A 16,443-nucleotide genomic window follows, 5' to 3' on the forward strand; every position below is an offset into this window, starting at 1 on the left:
TCCCCAGACCACAGGAAAAATACTTTCGACCATAGAGCTGGCTGCAAAATAATCTTTTTGTAGGAAACAAAATGTTTCCAGCCCTGGGATTTTTTTTTTTTTTTTTTTTTGGTCCTTCACTGTTATTGAGTAGGAAAGGCAAATGCTTAAGCAAGAGGCCAAATAAACATCTAAGGAAACCCACACCAGGCTCCTTTTCTGGGAGAGTGGAACACAGGGTGAATGAGCGGTACACTGGACAAGCCCCAGGCCTTTGGGAGCTCTGGGGGCACAGCAACCAAGGCAATTCTTTCGTGTTTATGACCCCAGTTTAATCCCACTCCTCTGCAGCTCCGCTTATTAACTAAGTAGACTTGGACAAGTTACTTCACTTTTCCAAGCCTCAGCTCCCTATGTGTCAAGTGTGAATAATGATGGTATTGATATCATGGGTTACTGTAAAGAACAAACAAAATATATGTAAAAGTTGCACAATGCCCAGCACATAGTAGGCACCCAAGAAATAGGACTTATTAAGGTAGGTTCAGTAACTTTATTTATTTATTTATTTATTTATTTATTTATTTATTTATTTATTTATATTTTTAATCCTCACCAAGGATGTTTTTTATTGATCTTAGAGAGAGAGAGAGGAAGGGGGAGAGAGAGAGAGAGACATCGATGTAAGAGAGAAACTGATTGGTTGCCTTCTGTACGTGCCCCAATCGAGGATTAAACCATAACCCAGGTATGTGCCCTGACAGGGAATCAAGCCCACAATGGTTCACTGTAGTTCCCTGCCCAGGACGATGTTCCAACCAACTGAGCCACACTGGCCAGGGCGGTTCAGTAACTCTTAAAGTTACGAATGACTATTTTCATAGACTGTTCAGAACCCAGTGATTCCTTAGAGATTAATACTCCAGCCCCCACATTTTATAAACAAGGAAGTAGTCCTAGAGAGATGAAAAGGTGTGACCAAATCACCCAGTCAGCCAGCCCAGAGCTAAGACCCAGCAGACTGGATGCAAAGAGTACAGAGAGTTAAACTAACTCACACCATAGAGTATGCTATGTGCTGCCAGTTGGCAGTGGATCTCAGAGTTTAGTGCACCTAAGAATCACCTGGAGCATGTGTAAAAATGCAGATTTCTAGGCCAATTCCCAGTGCTGCAGATTTTGTCTGGGAAGGCCTAGGAATTGGAATTTTAACAAGCTCATCAAGTGGATTCCGAGAGGTATTCCTCTCACCACTGATCAAAAAAACTACAAACTCAGCCAAACAAATAACTGAGCAGAATGTTACAGTTGTATCCTATGGTTTAGCATAAATGAGCAACGTGGCAAGCCCTACCTACCCTAACTAATGAAGAATGCTCCCATAGTACAAGAGTAAATGAGGTACAGCATGGCATTGCTGCCTCTTCTAGATCATTAACTATTTTATAGAAGAGGAACCTATGACTCAGAGTCATTAGCCCAAGATCACATATCTAATTAGAGACAAAGCTAGAACTTAATTCTAAAGTATCGTTACCTTTCTCACAGTGGAGAATCTTTTTTCTAGGTAACTACAGGTGAAGACAATGGGCTTATGTATGTATAGTATATGCCAGAATCTATGAATCAGTTTTAATCCCTGAAAGAATAAAAAACACCATCCATTTCCAAATGGAAAAATCCTCCCACATTATTCCTGGGGCTGTGATTCACTCCATCAGCTCCCTTGTAGGCTAATGGAAGAAAATTGGTTAGAAGGGAGAAGTAACGATGCCATAGAATGCTGGACATTTCAGAGACACCAGAAACTGTACTCGTATTGGTGTACACCACTTGCTTCCTTTTCATTAAAATCCTACCCTTCTAATATAAAACATGTACCTGACCCCAAGGTCTATAAAGTTCTGTGCGTCATCAAGTAATCATAAGAGTATCCTAGTTAGTGGTTACTATGTTAAAGAATTTGGGAACTTCCTAGAGAGGGTCCAAGTAAATCAATATGGGATTGGATTCAGAGTCATTCTCCAAAGGATAGAGTTTTATCTGTTCCCTGTAGTGATGGAGCACGTAAGAGTCTCTTAGCAACTTCTGGGGTTTTGCTCCCATAGACTAGAAATGATGATTACTTTCTACTTATTGGTCCAATACGAAAGGATCTGAAAAGGTTCCCAAGCATAGCTCCTTCACTTCCACTTCTTTTGGACAATGACCTTCATCCCCCAACAGAGTCCCTTCTGAAAGTTGCTATGAAATGTGGGCAACAAAGCAACGTGACAGTCATAGCCTGTTTGAAGAAATCAGTAACTGAATTCTCCAGCTGGGTGATGCTTGTCCTCACAAGAATCTCAGAATGCTCCAATTCATTACATCAGTAACAGCCTAGAAAAGATTATTATGATTTAGATCAATCTTGCAACCACTATTATTGGCCAAAGAAGGGAGTATAGAAGTCTTCTATAGACTCGGAGGTGGCATCTGAATTAGAACCCAAACATAGCTAACCACTTAACCATCCTTCCCTCCTAGAGAGAATTCTGGCCTTTGGAGCTGCTGCTCTGCTCTGGGTCATCAGTGCATTCAGAGAATGCCAACTCCTCTATGACGGGAACCCATTAGAGAATGGGAGCCTGCCATGCTTCCAATAGGGAGGGGCAGGGTCTGGATATGTGTATTGCAACACACTTCGTTTAGAGGAGGTTCTTTTGGTTTCAAACCCCCAACCCCCACAAGGCATTATTTCCAGCCATTAAAATGCTTCCTGAGCTTAGATACATTTGGAAAGTTTTGGAAAATCCCACAGGAAGGAGACTGGGCCAGAAGAGCTCCTTTTCTCATGCCATTCAGGAAGCAAGCACAAAATGTTTGCCCTCCAAGACAGCCCAGCCCAGGAACGCAATGCTCAAGGCTGGAGAATCATGGTAGACAGGGGCCCTCTGGGGAACAGGACCAGTGGAGAACATTTGGGGCCTTATATTAGCCATATGCCAACCAGAGAGCTTACATCAGTCAAGGCCACCAGAAAAATAGGACTCACCCCAGGCAGTTTGAGAGAATTTAATGTTGGGAACTAGTTACAAATGTGTTGGAAGAGTTGAAAGGAAAATAGAGGACAGGGAGGCAAACCAAAGATTAGTAACAGTAAGAAGCCACCCCATTGCTAGAGGTGGAGGAACAAAGGAAGAGGCACTGTCACTAGAGCCCAGAGGATGGATGCCCAACTCCAGCTCCCTGTGGAGATTAAACCACAAAGGGATCATGAAGGAGAAACTAATGTTACTGCCTGAGATACCACTGGGAGCTGCGAGAGGAAGGCAGAAATACATGGCTTCTCCCATACATCTGCCCTCCATCCTTACTCCAGGGCCCCAAATCAAGCAGAATCAACGGAAAGGGAGCCTGAGAAATGCATTGCTGGGTCAGTTCCCTGTGATTCCATGCAGAGCAGGAGAAAGGCAGAGAGTGGATCTAAGAGCAAAGAAGCAATTGACTGGCATGACCCACTAAGGCAGAGATTTCTGATTCCCAACGTGTAGATGGATATCTTTTAGAAAACACTGAAGCCTAAACTGGTAGTTCTCCCAATTAGCTGCTCTCCACACCCCTGGACCTTAAGTTTGCCAAAATTCACTGAAGAGGGAGACATAGCTATCCAAAGGGCCCTCTCCTCCCTGAGCTCTTTGCAAATCTAGTTTGCATCTTTCATTTTCCCCGCCAGGTGATTCCAAACTTCATTCTTCACACATTCCGATGACCATTGTCTCTACAGAAGCCACATTTCTAAAGGACGGAAAGAGCACCGAGGGTGGAGAAGAGGGAATGATTGGCTGGAAGCCATGGAGGGCTGGGGGTAGTGGTTTTGACTTAGAATTCTGCACAATATAAGAAATCCCTCTTGATCTCCAAGCTAATTCCCAATGGCAGTCATTGAGGTCTGGGTGGAAGCATGGAAGCAGCCACACTGTCCCGTAATCAGGGAACTATACATGTCCTGAGCAGGGCTGGCTCCCATCTCCCTCCCAGGTCTGCTCTTCCTCTTGTACTAGCCCATTCAGTGAGCGACAACTTCATCTATTCACTCACTTATCAGAAATGACTCCTCCTTCCAACCTCCTTCCAGACTTTTTCTCTTGGTGGGTCAATGCTGTTGGTCCTGCCTCCTTACCGTCTCGTCCCTCTTCCTTCTCCATCGCAATCGCCACCATTTCGGTTCAGGCCCTCATTTTTTTTTGCATCCTGTTTCAAATCCCTCCAAACCAGCATGGGAGACTGTCTAAGAGAGGACTGTAAAGCACAAATCTGATGTCACAGCTCTGCTGGGAGTCTCTCCGTGGAGATCTGAGAGCCTTTGGGATCAAGTCTGATTCGCCCTGCCTTCCCTTTCTTTGCTTTATCTTTATGTACAGGCCTCATATTCCTCACCCCACCCATTGCACAGACAGCCACATACCCTTTACCATAGCACTAAAGACAGACCTTTTGCAGTTCCCACCTTGATGCCTTTGTTCATATAGCTTGCTTAGCCTTTTTCCCCACCTACCCAGCAAGTACCGCCACACCCTTCAAGTCTTATCTCAAACACTATGCCCTCCTCTGAATCCTGCCTTGACTATACCTTCCCTTTGGAGAGTTCGGACTACCCAGCATCAATGCCCACACTCCTGTCACAATTCGCTCAGTGCCTTCTTGCAGGCATTTACGTCTGTGTCCCTCTCCAGGTGTTCTCCCTCTGCTTGTGTGGGTTTTCAGGGCAGGAGCCTGGGCTTTACTGGATTGCATATTTCCCATATTCAGCACACATATCTACCCAGGAAAGATCTGGAAGTAAAAAAAGAAGAGGGAGGGAAGAAGGGAGGGGTGGAATGAAAAGGGAGTGTCCAATGCAAAGAATACTTAATGGTCTTGTCTCGGTAAAAATAGAAGAGTTATAAGAGGATCCATGCCTATGGTTAGAGCACACACAATGGACTAGTATTACGATTAGTCTCTGGAAGATTTATTGCTAAATATTTTAAGCTGTAATGTACACCGTTTCTTAATTGAGGAAAAATATTAGATTTTTAGGAGATGAAAAAAGTGACCAAGGCTTCACAGATGCTATGGCAGTCACTCAGCCAACTTGTCTCAGTGGGTTTTCTTTGAAAATACTTGGCCTTTGGACAACCAAAACATGTAATGAGACCCCCTATGCACAGGGGTCCTAGAGACGAATGAGCCTTTGCTAGAAATGCCTGCTGTTTAATTTAAACTGAGATTATAGGCTGGTTCCTGAGGACTGGCCTAATCAAGTCAATGGGATCAAATGTTGACGTACTCTCAGCAGAGCCAGTCACAGGGATCTTGGAGCAAGAGTAAATGAGAAAAGGGGGAGAGGGGATAAAAAGGTAAGGCTAGAGCCAGAATGGAGTCAGAGGTAGGAAATGGAGCTCAGTCACAAGAGGAACCTAACATTCCAGTGCAGTCAGTGTAGAAGAGGCTACCTGGAGAGCATACTGTATAAAGAGCTACAAATAAGAGAACCACTGATAAAAGCACGGCTCTTGAAGGGTCAGAGGCTGCATGGATCTACTGAAACTGCATTCTAAGGAGGCACTGCATGAGAACACAGGATAGCCAGCTCTCCCAGTTCACTAGACATGGCAGAATCTTCGTCAGGGTAAGGGGATAACACTTCCAGAGAACAGACAATTCGGAAAGGTTTTAAAGGTAAATCAGAAAATTGATTATAATGTGGGGAAAGTGGCTTTGCAAGGAAAGAGTAAAGGGAAAGGTGTCACTTATATGTCATCTAGTGACATCTATGAGGGAAGGGATATCTTTACTGGGTGCACTGGCCCTGCAGGCTTTCGCTGGAGGAGACCACGGGCAGGTGGGCACAAGCCTGTCCTCACTGTGGGCAAGACTCCACAGAGACTCTCTCTCTCCCTTCTTTTTTTTTTTTTTGATAAGTGGCAGAACACTGAAGGTGAACCCAGAATATGGAAAAGACTCTGGCTAGAAAGGCCAGAACTTGGAAGCTGAGAGGAGAGGCCCAGATATGCCCTGCCTGGATGGCGAGGTTCAGAGGACCATGTCCCGCGGAGCAGTCTCCCTCCAGAATGCTCTGTTGCACACAGAGCTGTACTGTTACAGGAAACTATCAATGATTACTTCACAGAGATTAAAAAAAAAAAGCTCTCGAAAAGCAACAACTCATTCCACTCTTTGAAGGGATCATACCACCTGGTGTAGTCATTGAAGGTGGCTAGGTAGACCGAGCAAAGCAGTCAGAAAGCTGGGGCTGTGGAGGCTTTGGGTGATCTGTGCTCAACCCCTCCCAGATATACAAGGTGCCTCAGTTCCACCTTTTTAAGGTTTATAATGATGTCCCTCGCTCTGGAGGCTTGATGCTCAGATAATTCTGTTACTTAGAGTCGTGGATCATAATCCCAGCTCAATCTCTCCTTGCCAATTCTGAGCCAAGAATTCAGAGGTAGGCAGTGGGGTACAACCACTGTAGCTTGGCTCTCCGAAGGTGTTCTCACAGTCATAGTCCCTTTGGTAACAATAAAACAAGGGTCCAAGACTCAAGCACACATGCTCTTTGTCCTGGATGCCAGAACTCTTAAGCTCTGCCAAGCCAAAAAAGAAAACTTGCAGAAAGAGACCCTCTGTGGAAAAAAATCTCTGCTTCTAGCACTTGAACTCCAAGGCAATTGCCAGGAGCCACTGACTGATTTAAAAATCTAGGCAAGGCTATTGTGTGTGGAGAGAGGGGAGACGGCGTATGGAAGGAGTGAGTGTATCGATTCTACGGCAACTGAGAACTCCACATTATTTAGAGCAGCAGAAACCAGGAAAGCTCCATGACTTACATTGCAGCTGACAACCCCTCACTCATGCATTGGATAGTGTTTAGCGTATCTTAAAATGTTATGGTAACATAATCAGACCTACATAAATTCAAATCATTCGTTTTCCCTTACACCTCTACCTCCTTAATCCTTTGTCTGCTTCCCATCCCCCTACACCTGATTTCATAAGGTATTAAGATTATGGAGGGGCCTGAAGCCCCACCCCACCCATGGCCCCGATCAGGCTGAAATGCAGCGCAGTGCTATACGTGCTGTGACTCCCACAGCCACGGCGGACTCCGGGGGAGCAGCAGAGGCCACAGGCCCGGGCAGCGCACCGCCTCGGGAACAGACGCGCCCAGCAACCAGCTTGGAATTCTCCAAGCCGGGTCTGCTTTGGCCACATGTGTGACAAGCCGTGCTTTTCGAACCGCCCCCCCCCGCCCACACACACACACACACACACACACACACACACACACACACACACAGGGCAAGGGGCCTTTCTGAATCACAGTCACATGCCAGATGTATTTCTAAGGCAAATAATGGCAAGAGCAAGGGAAAAACCAAGAAGCAGCTCATCTCCCTCCTAATGTCCCTGTCCCAGAGCAGAAGGTGCTATCTGAATACATAATCAGTAGGCTTTGGAGGTAAGCTAAGTGACATTCTACAGCTACTCATCCTTGGGCAAAAATCAGAGAGTAAGTGAGAACCATTCATTGCAAGCTAAAAGAATCATCACTTAGTCAAGGCTCCGTTTTCCAGTACCTCATTTTAGTCCTAAATTTATTTATTTCTTTTTAAAAAGCCTACATCTCACAGAATGTGGTAACAGAAAGAACTTAGGTGCTGGAGTTATACAAACTTGGTTTCAAATCTTCATACCACTACTGAATACAAGTTACTTATCCTCTTAGCCCAGTTTCTCTCTCTCTCTTTTTTTTTTTAGAGATTTTTTTAAATTGAATTTTAGAGAGAGAGGAAGGGAGAGGGAGAGAGAGAAGCATCAATGTGGGAAGGAACATCAATCGGCTGCCTCCTGTACTCTCCCTACTGGGGATCGAACTGGCAACCTGGGCATGTGCCTTGACTGGGAATCGAACCAGAACCCTCTGGTGCATGGGATGATGCCTAACCAACTGAGCCATACTGGCCAGGGCACCAGTTTCTCATCTGTAAAAAGGGAGATGATAAGATCCATGTTGAAGAGCTGGTGTGGGGGTTAATGGAAATAATGCTTGTGAAAGGATGGAACATGAGGCCTGCAACCATAGGTACTCGATGAGAACGAACTCCCTAGAAAATGAAGAGGGCTTAAATTAGCCTTGCCTGGAGCATCAGAATAGAGCAGTGATGCCCTTCACTACCACACAATGGGACCCTGAGATGGCAGGAAATGGGTCTTCACAGGCTGTCTCCTGCCTCTTGTCTCCTTTCCTCTATGACCCACACTGACGCGAAGGCTCAAAAATATGATAACCACAGAGCCTCTCCCATGCTGAGAAGACAAGAGAAACCAAAGACCAGGACACTCCAGTTCTCCCAAACGATTGCACACTTTTATCCCATGAGGATAGGTGACAGGAAGCTCAAGATTCAAGGGTGACCCTCCATGGGCATAAGTGACTGTCCGCAGGAGAGGGCAAGGGAAGTCAGCCCTGTTTGCAGGATGTTGTCTATAGGGAAAGTCATTTGGCTGGAAAGTCTATGCTCATTGTGAAATTCAACTTGGAAAAACTTACTTATTTACATGTCTGGGCCCAAGAATTTAAAATGCTGACTTTTATCTGGTAATTCATTGCAATGTGGGGTGGGGCGGTGTCTTTTAAAAATATTTTTCTGCAGAGTTCTGTAGAACCCTTTTGTGAACCACTGGAAGTCACAGGGGATATCACATCACCTACAAACTTGGTAATTTGATTGAGCTTGGGGACTTTTTTGTCCAGAGTTAACCTATGAAAAGTCAGCCCAGTACAGTGAAAATAGCAACAGAGTAGGAATTGGAATTGAATTCCAGTTCCTCTTCTGTTACTTACTAAGTTGTGTGACCCTGAGTAAGTCGCTTCACTTCCACTGTCTACCCCCATCTGTAAAATAAGGGGCTGGAACAGAGTGTGGGTTTGAGGACCACCCCTGTGAGAACCACTGGAAGTGCTTGCCCTCAATGAATGGCCGTGGGGGCCGGGGCCTGGGAACCTTCACTGTTAACACCTGTGACTCTTGAGCTCATGGCAGCTGAGAATCGCTGGATGGGATGGTCTCTGGAGCGCATCTCAGATGGGACACTGTCAGGTCCTAAAGGCTTTTTTTCTAGTGAAAGTGCTGTTCAGCTTTAAGTCAGTTCATAGTTTATGTAGATATGGAATCCTTTTCTCCCCTCTGCTTTTCCTAACCAAAGATGGTGACCCATTTTCTCCCCACTCATAGCTAACCAACCAAGGCTAAAATACAACATCCTGTCCAACCTTCACTCTCACATGAGCCAAATAAGTTTCGGCGTCCTTGACTCTCAGGTCACTGCCTGTCCAAGAGATCTTGTAGCTGTTTCCTATGTTGTTTTCCAACTAAAAGCACTTTTCTTCCCTAGCGCGACAATGAGTGCTTCAGTTTGGTTCCAAAGCCTTCTACTGTCTCTTCTACTTCCTGCAACAGCTGAGATTTCTCTAGAAACCTCTCATCCACATATTTGCCCTGGTTTACTTAGCAAGTTAGAGCTGGAAGGGTCACTGCATAAGATTTTGTACCAGACAGTGTGTAAAAATAAAACTAGTCAGAGCTGGCAGGGGATGACAGTGGAGATAAAGAACTGGTGAAATGAGTGGCTGGTTAAAGGGGGGCCACCTAAACATTCCTGGAGTGGACCAGCCGTGCAAGTCCTGCCGGTCAGAGATCAGGATCCCCAAAGAGAGAAATAAGGACACGTATTGTCTCCCGTGAAAACAAATGTATTCAATTTACAGGAGTATTCTTTATTCACAGATACATCTCTACTTTTGGGTGTTAAAATACCCTTTCCTTTTGGGAGTGGTGGTAACAATTTTACAACTCTACTTGATGAAAAGTGATATCTAAACCCTATGATTGTTCCCCACCCTTGTTTTGTTTTGATTTCAATTTGAACTTTTATTGACCCCATGTGACTCAAAATCTCCTAGGAAAAATGGACTTTCCCCCTCCGCAGAGATACAAGGTCTTCCAGCCAGAGTATCTGAAAGGGAGGCCCCGGTTAGGGCCGTGGGAGCCATTGTACTGATGCATTTTTAACTGGTAATTTCTAATAGAACCTCCTCAAGGGAAAGTTTTTTTCTACTTGAGTCCATTCAAAAGTAGTGATTTTTAATTTTTTTTTTTTAGTACACTGACGTTTTTGAAAGGGAGCCCCATGAAGTTTTTTGTTTGTTTGTTTGTTGTTTTCATGGGTGGTGGGAAGATATTGATGCTCTTCTCTCAGATGTGGCGCTAGAAACGGGGAGGGTGCCCCAGGACCCCCGAGTTGTTCCTTCTCAGGTGGAGCCTGTCTATGCTCTGGGAGTCCAGGCTCACTGTATTTATGTGCTGTGACTGCATACTTTCAGGTAGGGTTTCCTCAGATTTTAATACACTTGCCTGGGGACCTGAAAAAAGAATGTCTTGAAGAGTCACCCTTCTGGTTCCCCTTTTATACGTTCTCCTGATGTGCTCGAGACCTGGTAGAGCCCTTCTGATGGGAGAGTGTGGGCAGGGGTTGGACTTCACACTTGAGCAGCTCTGAAAAGGGAGTAAACATTTACACCCAGGGCAATGGGCTTGGCTGGGATTCTCTGTTCCCTTTGCTATTTCTGTAGATATTTATGCCTAAAAAACAATTTCTCCCACCCCTGCAGCATAGCCAAACTTCTCCTCAGGCTGGATCCAGTCACCAAAAAACAGCAGATGAGCTGGAGTAGAAAACAAGAGAACAAGCCTGGTGACCTGGAACCATTTTACAAAGTGAGAAGGGCTCATTTTTGAATGAGGACAACTGTGTTCAGAGCTCTGGCTTGCTTACTCGAAGAACTCCAGCCAGGATTTCAAGGGAAGCCTGCTTCCCACCCCACCCCCCATAGCCCCCAGCATGCTGGCTCTACAAAAAGATATTCCTGTATTCAATATCTTATAGTGTTTCTTTATAAGTGTCTGCATATAATTGTCGAGTTTGATGCTAAATTTTTGAACGGACAATTACTAATACTTTAAAAGAACTATGAAACTGCAAAACTCAGTGCTATGGAAGAGTGACCCTAAATAAGCAGTGTGTCCTTCCCCAAGACGGGGTTCATGTATGGCTACAAGGAGTTTGCTTCCTTCTTTCTTTCTTTCTCTTTTAAAATAAATGTATTGAATGTGTGAGTGTCAAGCATTGACCTTGCTCTGAGGGTGCGCAGGTAAGACTCAGTCACAGGACTCAGGGCTCATCCTTCAGGTCTCACATCTGCAAAAACAGAACAAGTGGGAGGTGCCACTGTGGGCAAGACAGAGGGACCAGGGCCCAATTAATGTGGGGTCTCAGAGTCTTCAGAGTGATGATGTTGTCTTTAAAATACAAAATGGGTACCAAAAGAAGAATTTTATCACCAGAAAGGAAACACTGACGACTTTCATTATGCAAAACAACCTGGGACTTTGAGAAAAGCCTGAGGATTCAAATAAGGATCAGGAGTTGAGTAATATTATTGGTCCTGTCAACAATTTACGTCTCTTGCTCGTCTCCTCCCTCCAGGGTTCTGTAACATCAGGGTGCCTTCTAAATGGAAGATGAAACTATTGTTATAAAGCCCATTTAAATAAACCCTCTGGACGAAAAAGTCACCTCTTTCCAATTTGTTGAAATAAGAGAGTCATAATATTTATTTCGTCAAGGGAGTGTGAAGCTTAGTTGGGATTCATTTACTTCATTACTCCTTCTGGGGCGCTTAAAAATTTATATAATCCCATATGTGGTTTGTAGGAGTGGACTTCACGAGGATTTCCTGAGAAAGAGTATGAATATTTCATCAAGTTTTGCCATCCATCTTTCAAGCATAGTCACCCTCAGTCTAGCTTTTCCAGTCCCTCATGACAGGATTCCCGGGTACTGGGAGCTTCCCAAAGGGGGGCCTCCGCCAGGCGTCTGGAGGGGCTGCCGGTCCATCACTGCAGGCCCCCCCCAGCACCTGCCTCGGGGTGTGCACACAGGCTTGCTGTGTACATGTTTATTTCCCCAAGCTGACTGTGAACAACCACAGGGCATCAGCCTACCCACATTCTGAATCTCTCACAAGCCTCTTACATAGTAACTAGCAGAGAAGAGGTCACGGAACGAAGGTTTGTCGGGGGAATGGGTACACGCCTCCCATGCTCATGTTTCAAGGCAGAAGCTGACCCATGTCTTCCCAACGAATGACCTGCCCTCCCGTTTTCCTTCTTTTCCCGTCCGCCCTCAGCCCAACACCCTCCTTTCCTTCCTTAGTAACCTGATTTGATCTAGTTGAGGCAGAGGTTTCCAAGCTGGGCTGCACAGCAAAATCACCTGGGGTGGGGAACCTCACAAGTAAAGCACACAGGGGTGCCTGGCCTCACCAGCAGGAACTCTGATTTTATTTGTCAGAGTGCGGCCCTGGGGCTGGTATTTTGTAAATGCTCCTGTGATGGGTCTACAGTGCATCCAGGCCTCAGAAACACGGATTTAAGGGATACTCAAGTTCCACCTTCTTCTAAAAGACTCTGATGAGTTCACCTTCCTCGGGGTTCAAAGCAGTTGCTGTGTTAACTGCTTATTAGGTAACAAGCCATGTGATAGTATCTCAGTATTAGTTTGTGCTTTAACTCCTGCAGTTCATTTAGATTGTTCCTGAGTGTGTACGTGTCACGCATGTGCACGTGTATTATGTCTCAGTCATCTCTCGTGCTAGACCAGAAGAAACACGAAGGCAGGAATCGTCTTCTACTTCTTAACATCCCCATGCCGTGCACGTGGTGAACCAAATCATATCGTTACTTATTTAACAAAACCAAACCACTAAAACCCCCCAAACCCTGGTAGTGGCATTTTAATTTATCTCTAAGGACATGTCTTTAGTAAGAATAAAAACATTGCAAAAAGGGTGGGGCAGGATTGAAGCCGAGGAGGAAAAGAGTAAATAAAAGTCAAATGGAAAAAAAGCTAAATTAGTCCAAAAGAAAATGTTTTCCAGCTTCTTAAGAGAGTTTTTACAAACACTGAAGCAGAATAAACAAGAGAATTGACTTGGCTTGTGCCCTGATAAGGAGATTTCTTCCTTGGTTGTATAATTCTACAATGTTTAAAGGGTGTAAAGAAAATAATCAGCCAGGGAGGACTCCTTCCCTTGGACCATGCAATTCATCTCCTGGGTTAATCGCTCACAGCTCTGCTCAGCTTGACCCGACCCCCTTCCAGCCCTGTGATCTCAGACTAAGCCTCACATTCAAGAGCCCTGGCTAGAGCTCAATGTCACAGAAACAGGATAAAACATAACCTTCGTTCCATAACCTTGATCCCTTGGTGTAGTGGCCTCTGCTTGCGCATTGAGAGAGAGAAAAAAAAGAGGAAAATACAAAAGCTCTCCCTGTTTCTTCCCCTGGTAGCTTGGGTTCACAGTCTGCCTGTGGAAGGATCCAGGCACATCCTCCCACTAAGTAGTGTTATAAGTATTATTTGGAGCGATTACCTTAAAAGCACATATCCCACAACACGTTTATCTTCACATGGCTTCTCTACTTTGTCATGAAGTAGGACCACAGGAAAGGCCCAATGAATCACTCAGCACACACTAAGCGAGATCAGGTCAGGAGATAGAGACATGTGTCCTATATCAAACTTTATCCTAGTTATCAGGCCACAAACCTAACAGCTGGTCCCCAAAGACACGCACATTTCTGTAGGTTAATTAAACATATATTCTTTAGCCTTGGTTGGCCATTTTAACACTGGTCGTATTTTACTTTAATTTCTCATTATTGTTTGAAACATGATTCAAAAGCATTTAACTCTGCTCGTGATGGATTAGCAATGATAGTAACGAGTTGTCTTTTGTAGATTAAGATGCCACCACTGACCCATCTAATGGGATGTGAGTTGATAGACTGTCACCGATCCATCCCCGCTTTGCTCCGGGTTCTTCTTGTGACCAGTGCCCTGCATTTGACCTTATGAGCCAAGAACCAACAGCCACCAAAATGTCCCAGTCACCAAAGAGACATAAAATAATAGCGTTTTGGTCTACTAGCCACTTCCTATTGACACTAACAAAATAGAGATGACCAGTTAATTTATTAAAACAAATGAAAAAGAAACGTGTGGCTCTAATTTCTTTATTTACTGATCAACACTAACTAGGATGCGTAAAACTAGAATCAGGGAGCCCGGAACCCATGATTCCATATATAACAGACTGACTCACAAAATCAGTATGTGTCACCCAAAATCTAAAACAGAGATAAACTGCAAGTTTTCAAGGAGTAGGGGTAAGGATCCATGAACATGACCAAATCGACATTGATCCACAAGGACTCTGCTTCCTCAAGTAGGAGTCTAGGGAGCAGTGCTTGCTGCTCCTTAGCGACACACCTGACAGCTACAAACAAGGTTTAGTCAACAAAATTTATAGCCTGGGGTACAAACGGAAGGTCATTAGGTTCTACAGGAATATTTTTGGATGCGCTCCTGAATCATCAGAGAAAAGGCATCATGGAGGTAATGAGCACGCCAGGGCCTGAGAACTCAAGAATGTTCCCCTGAACGAAAAACACGCAGCTCCATCTTCTCAGAACATGGCTGACTCAGTCATCGAGCTGGAATGTTATTTATACAGTCCCAGCGAACCAAGAGGAATCCTCTGGGCTGTAACCAAGAACACTCGGAAAGTTATGTCTGGAACAGGCAAAGGCTCATGTCTGTTTGGGATGATTCCTGACTGCCTGAAAAAGAGCCAGTCTACCTAATGCAGGTGAAGGGCCACAGTCCCTTCCCGCCACCCCCTCGGGAAGGGACCACCAGCAGAACATTTCATTCCTCTTCAATTAATAACTTGGATTTGTTACATATTTAGCAAAATGCGCAGATCTGGGTTCTGTATTCTGCCCTATCCAGCAAATCAGAATAATCACCCGTCTTCCTTCTCCTCCTGTGTGCAGCGGAGGTAATGATGGGACCTGGTCCACACAGAGGACGGAGCTAAGTTAGACATCAGGAAAAATAAACGTCCTAATTAGGAGACATCTTACCACAGAGGTCAGACTGTGGGGGTCCTTTCTTCAGGGGTGGAGGGAAGATGAAGAAAGGGGTAGAAATGAACCCTTCTGGGTGAAAGGGGGACACTCTCACTTGAGGCCAGGACAGAAACCCTAAGTAGGGAGCTCTGGGAAAGTCACCCTTTTGGAGTCTCTCCAGTATCACCCAGTATTTTAAACTACTGGCTTATGAGTCAATGCAAAAGCACCCAGGATCTGGAGAACAGTTTCTTTGCTTGGCAAGGTCTGTCCAGCCTGAGATTTTCAAAGCAAACTAATCTCAAGAAAAAGCACCATCACCGTTTAATTTGTACATGAATTATCTAGTGCTTGACAAATAGGACAATCATTCACTTTACAGACAAAGAATCTGGGATCCCTAGAGGTATGTACCTCGGTCACTTACACGCTATTGGCCGATATCAGGAGACATGCTGACTCTCTTGGGCCCATTCTTACAGTTTTTCCCTGTGTGTGACTTGTCTCCTCTCTTCATTTTAACGGCCGCTGGGGCAGATGGGGTGCTGTTTGTTTCTCCCCTACCCCGTCAGTGTTGGGCCAGGACAGACAACGTGGCCTTGACAGTCACAGAACAATGTCAGAGCACTCACCTGTCTTCTCTCTGAAGCGAGGCTTTGGAATATCAGCCGTGTATTCACACTGTGGCTCCAGGTGTTGCCCAGTGCAGCTGTGACACAGCTGGATCCGGAAGCCCCTGAAATGAAGCAGGGTGTAGCTATGATTGTGAGGTCCTTTCCGGTGATGGTGTTTCACAAACAAAAGCCCGTTCATTGCTCGTGGCTTAGGGTACTCGGAGGCTCAGTTCAGGACCACAGAAGCTGATGACTTAGAGAAGGGGGGGTTGAGGAACAAGAGACTAAAAATAAAAGCTGGCATGAGTTTCAGCCTCAGGGAAAGTGACCACTACTGGGCTAAAAGGTAACAGTTATATATCAATAAGAGATCGCACTGCAAGGCAGTTGCAACCATTGCTAGTAATAAATCAAGCCACTCAATATCGTGCTAGAAAGGCAAAATGCTACTGCACAGGATAAGAGCCAGGTATGAAATAGTCTTAGTTTGAGTTGTAAGTCTTTTTTTTAGCTTGATATGAATTTTAATTCAGTTTTCCTTGTTAATATAGAAAAGGTGGCACATGCATACAGAACACCTTTGCCCTTCCAAGCCCTGCACACGTGCGCGCACACACGCCCCGGGAAGAGGAACCTGGGAGATCTCAGTGTTTCATGTCTCTGTATCAGACATCGTTATCCCAAGAGAAACATTCTTTTACCATCTAAGACTTTCCTAAAAAAGGCAGATCTGAAGCAAACTCTCTGAGTTTCTAGTTTCCCAGCACTGTACTCCATCCACTGTCTTACGC

At 45.0% G+C, this 16,443-nt stretch overlaps 1 protein-coding gene across 6 annotated transcripts in view; it reads right to left on the bottom strand.

The window, feature by feature from the left end:
- RAD51B (RAD51 paralog B) overlaps positions 1 to 16,443 on the bottom strand; it is a 549,911-nt gene that overhangs the window by 124,634 nt on the left and 408,834 nt on the right. For 3 of the 6 annotated variants that reach the window (XM_087819673.1, XM_087819672.1, XM_087819678.1), the window contains exon 9: positions 15,671 to 15,774. The exons of 2 other annotated variants lie outside the window; for them this stretch is intronic. In XM_087819673.1, coding sequence (XP_087675799.1) covers positions 15,671 to 15,774 — 104 coding nt within the window. Of the gene's footprint in view, positions 1 to 1,820; positions 2,359 to 15,670; positions 15,775 to 16,443 lie in introns of those variants that run through there. One more of the 6 variants, XM_087819683.1, reaches the window with a different exon arrangement.

This window comes from Miniopterus natalensis, chromosome 1, assembly GCF_054644295.1.
Source record: "Miniopterus natalensis isolate mMinNat1 chromosome 1, mMinNat1.hap1, whole genome shotgun sequence".
Lineage (NCBI taxonomy): Eukaryota > Metazoa > Chordata > Mammalia > Chiroptera > Miniopteridae > Miniopterus > Miniopterus natalensis.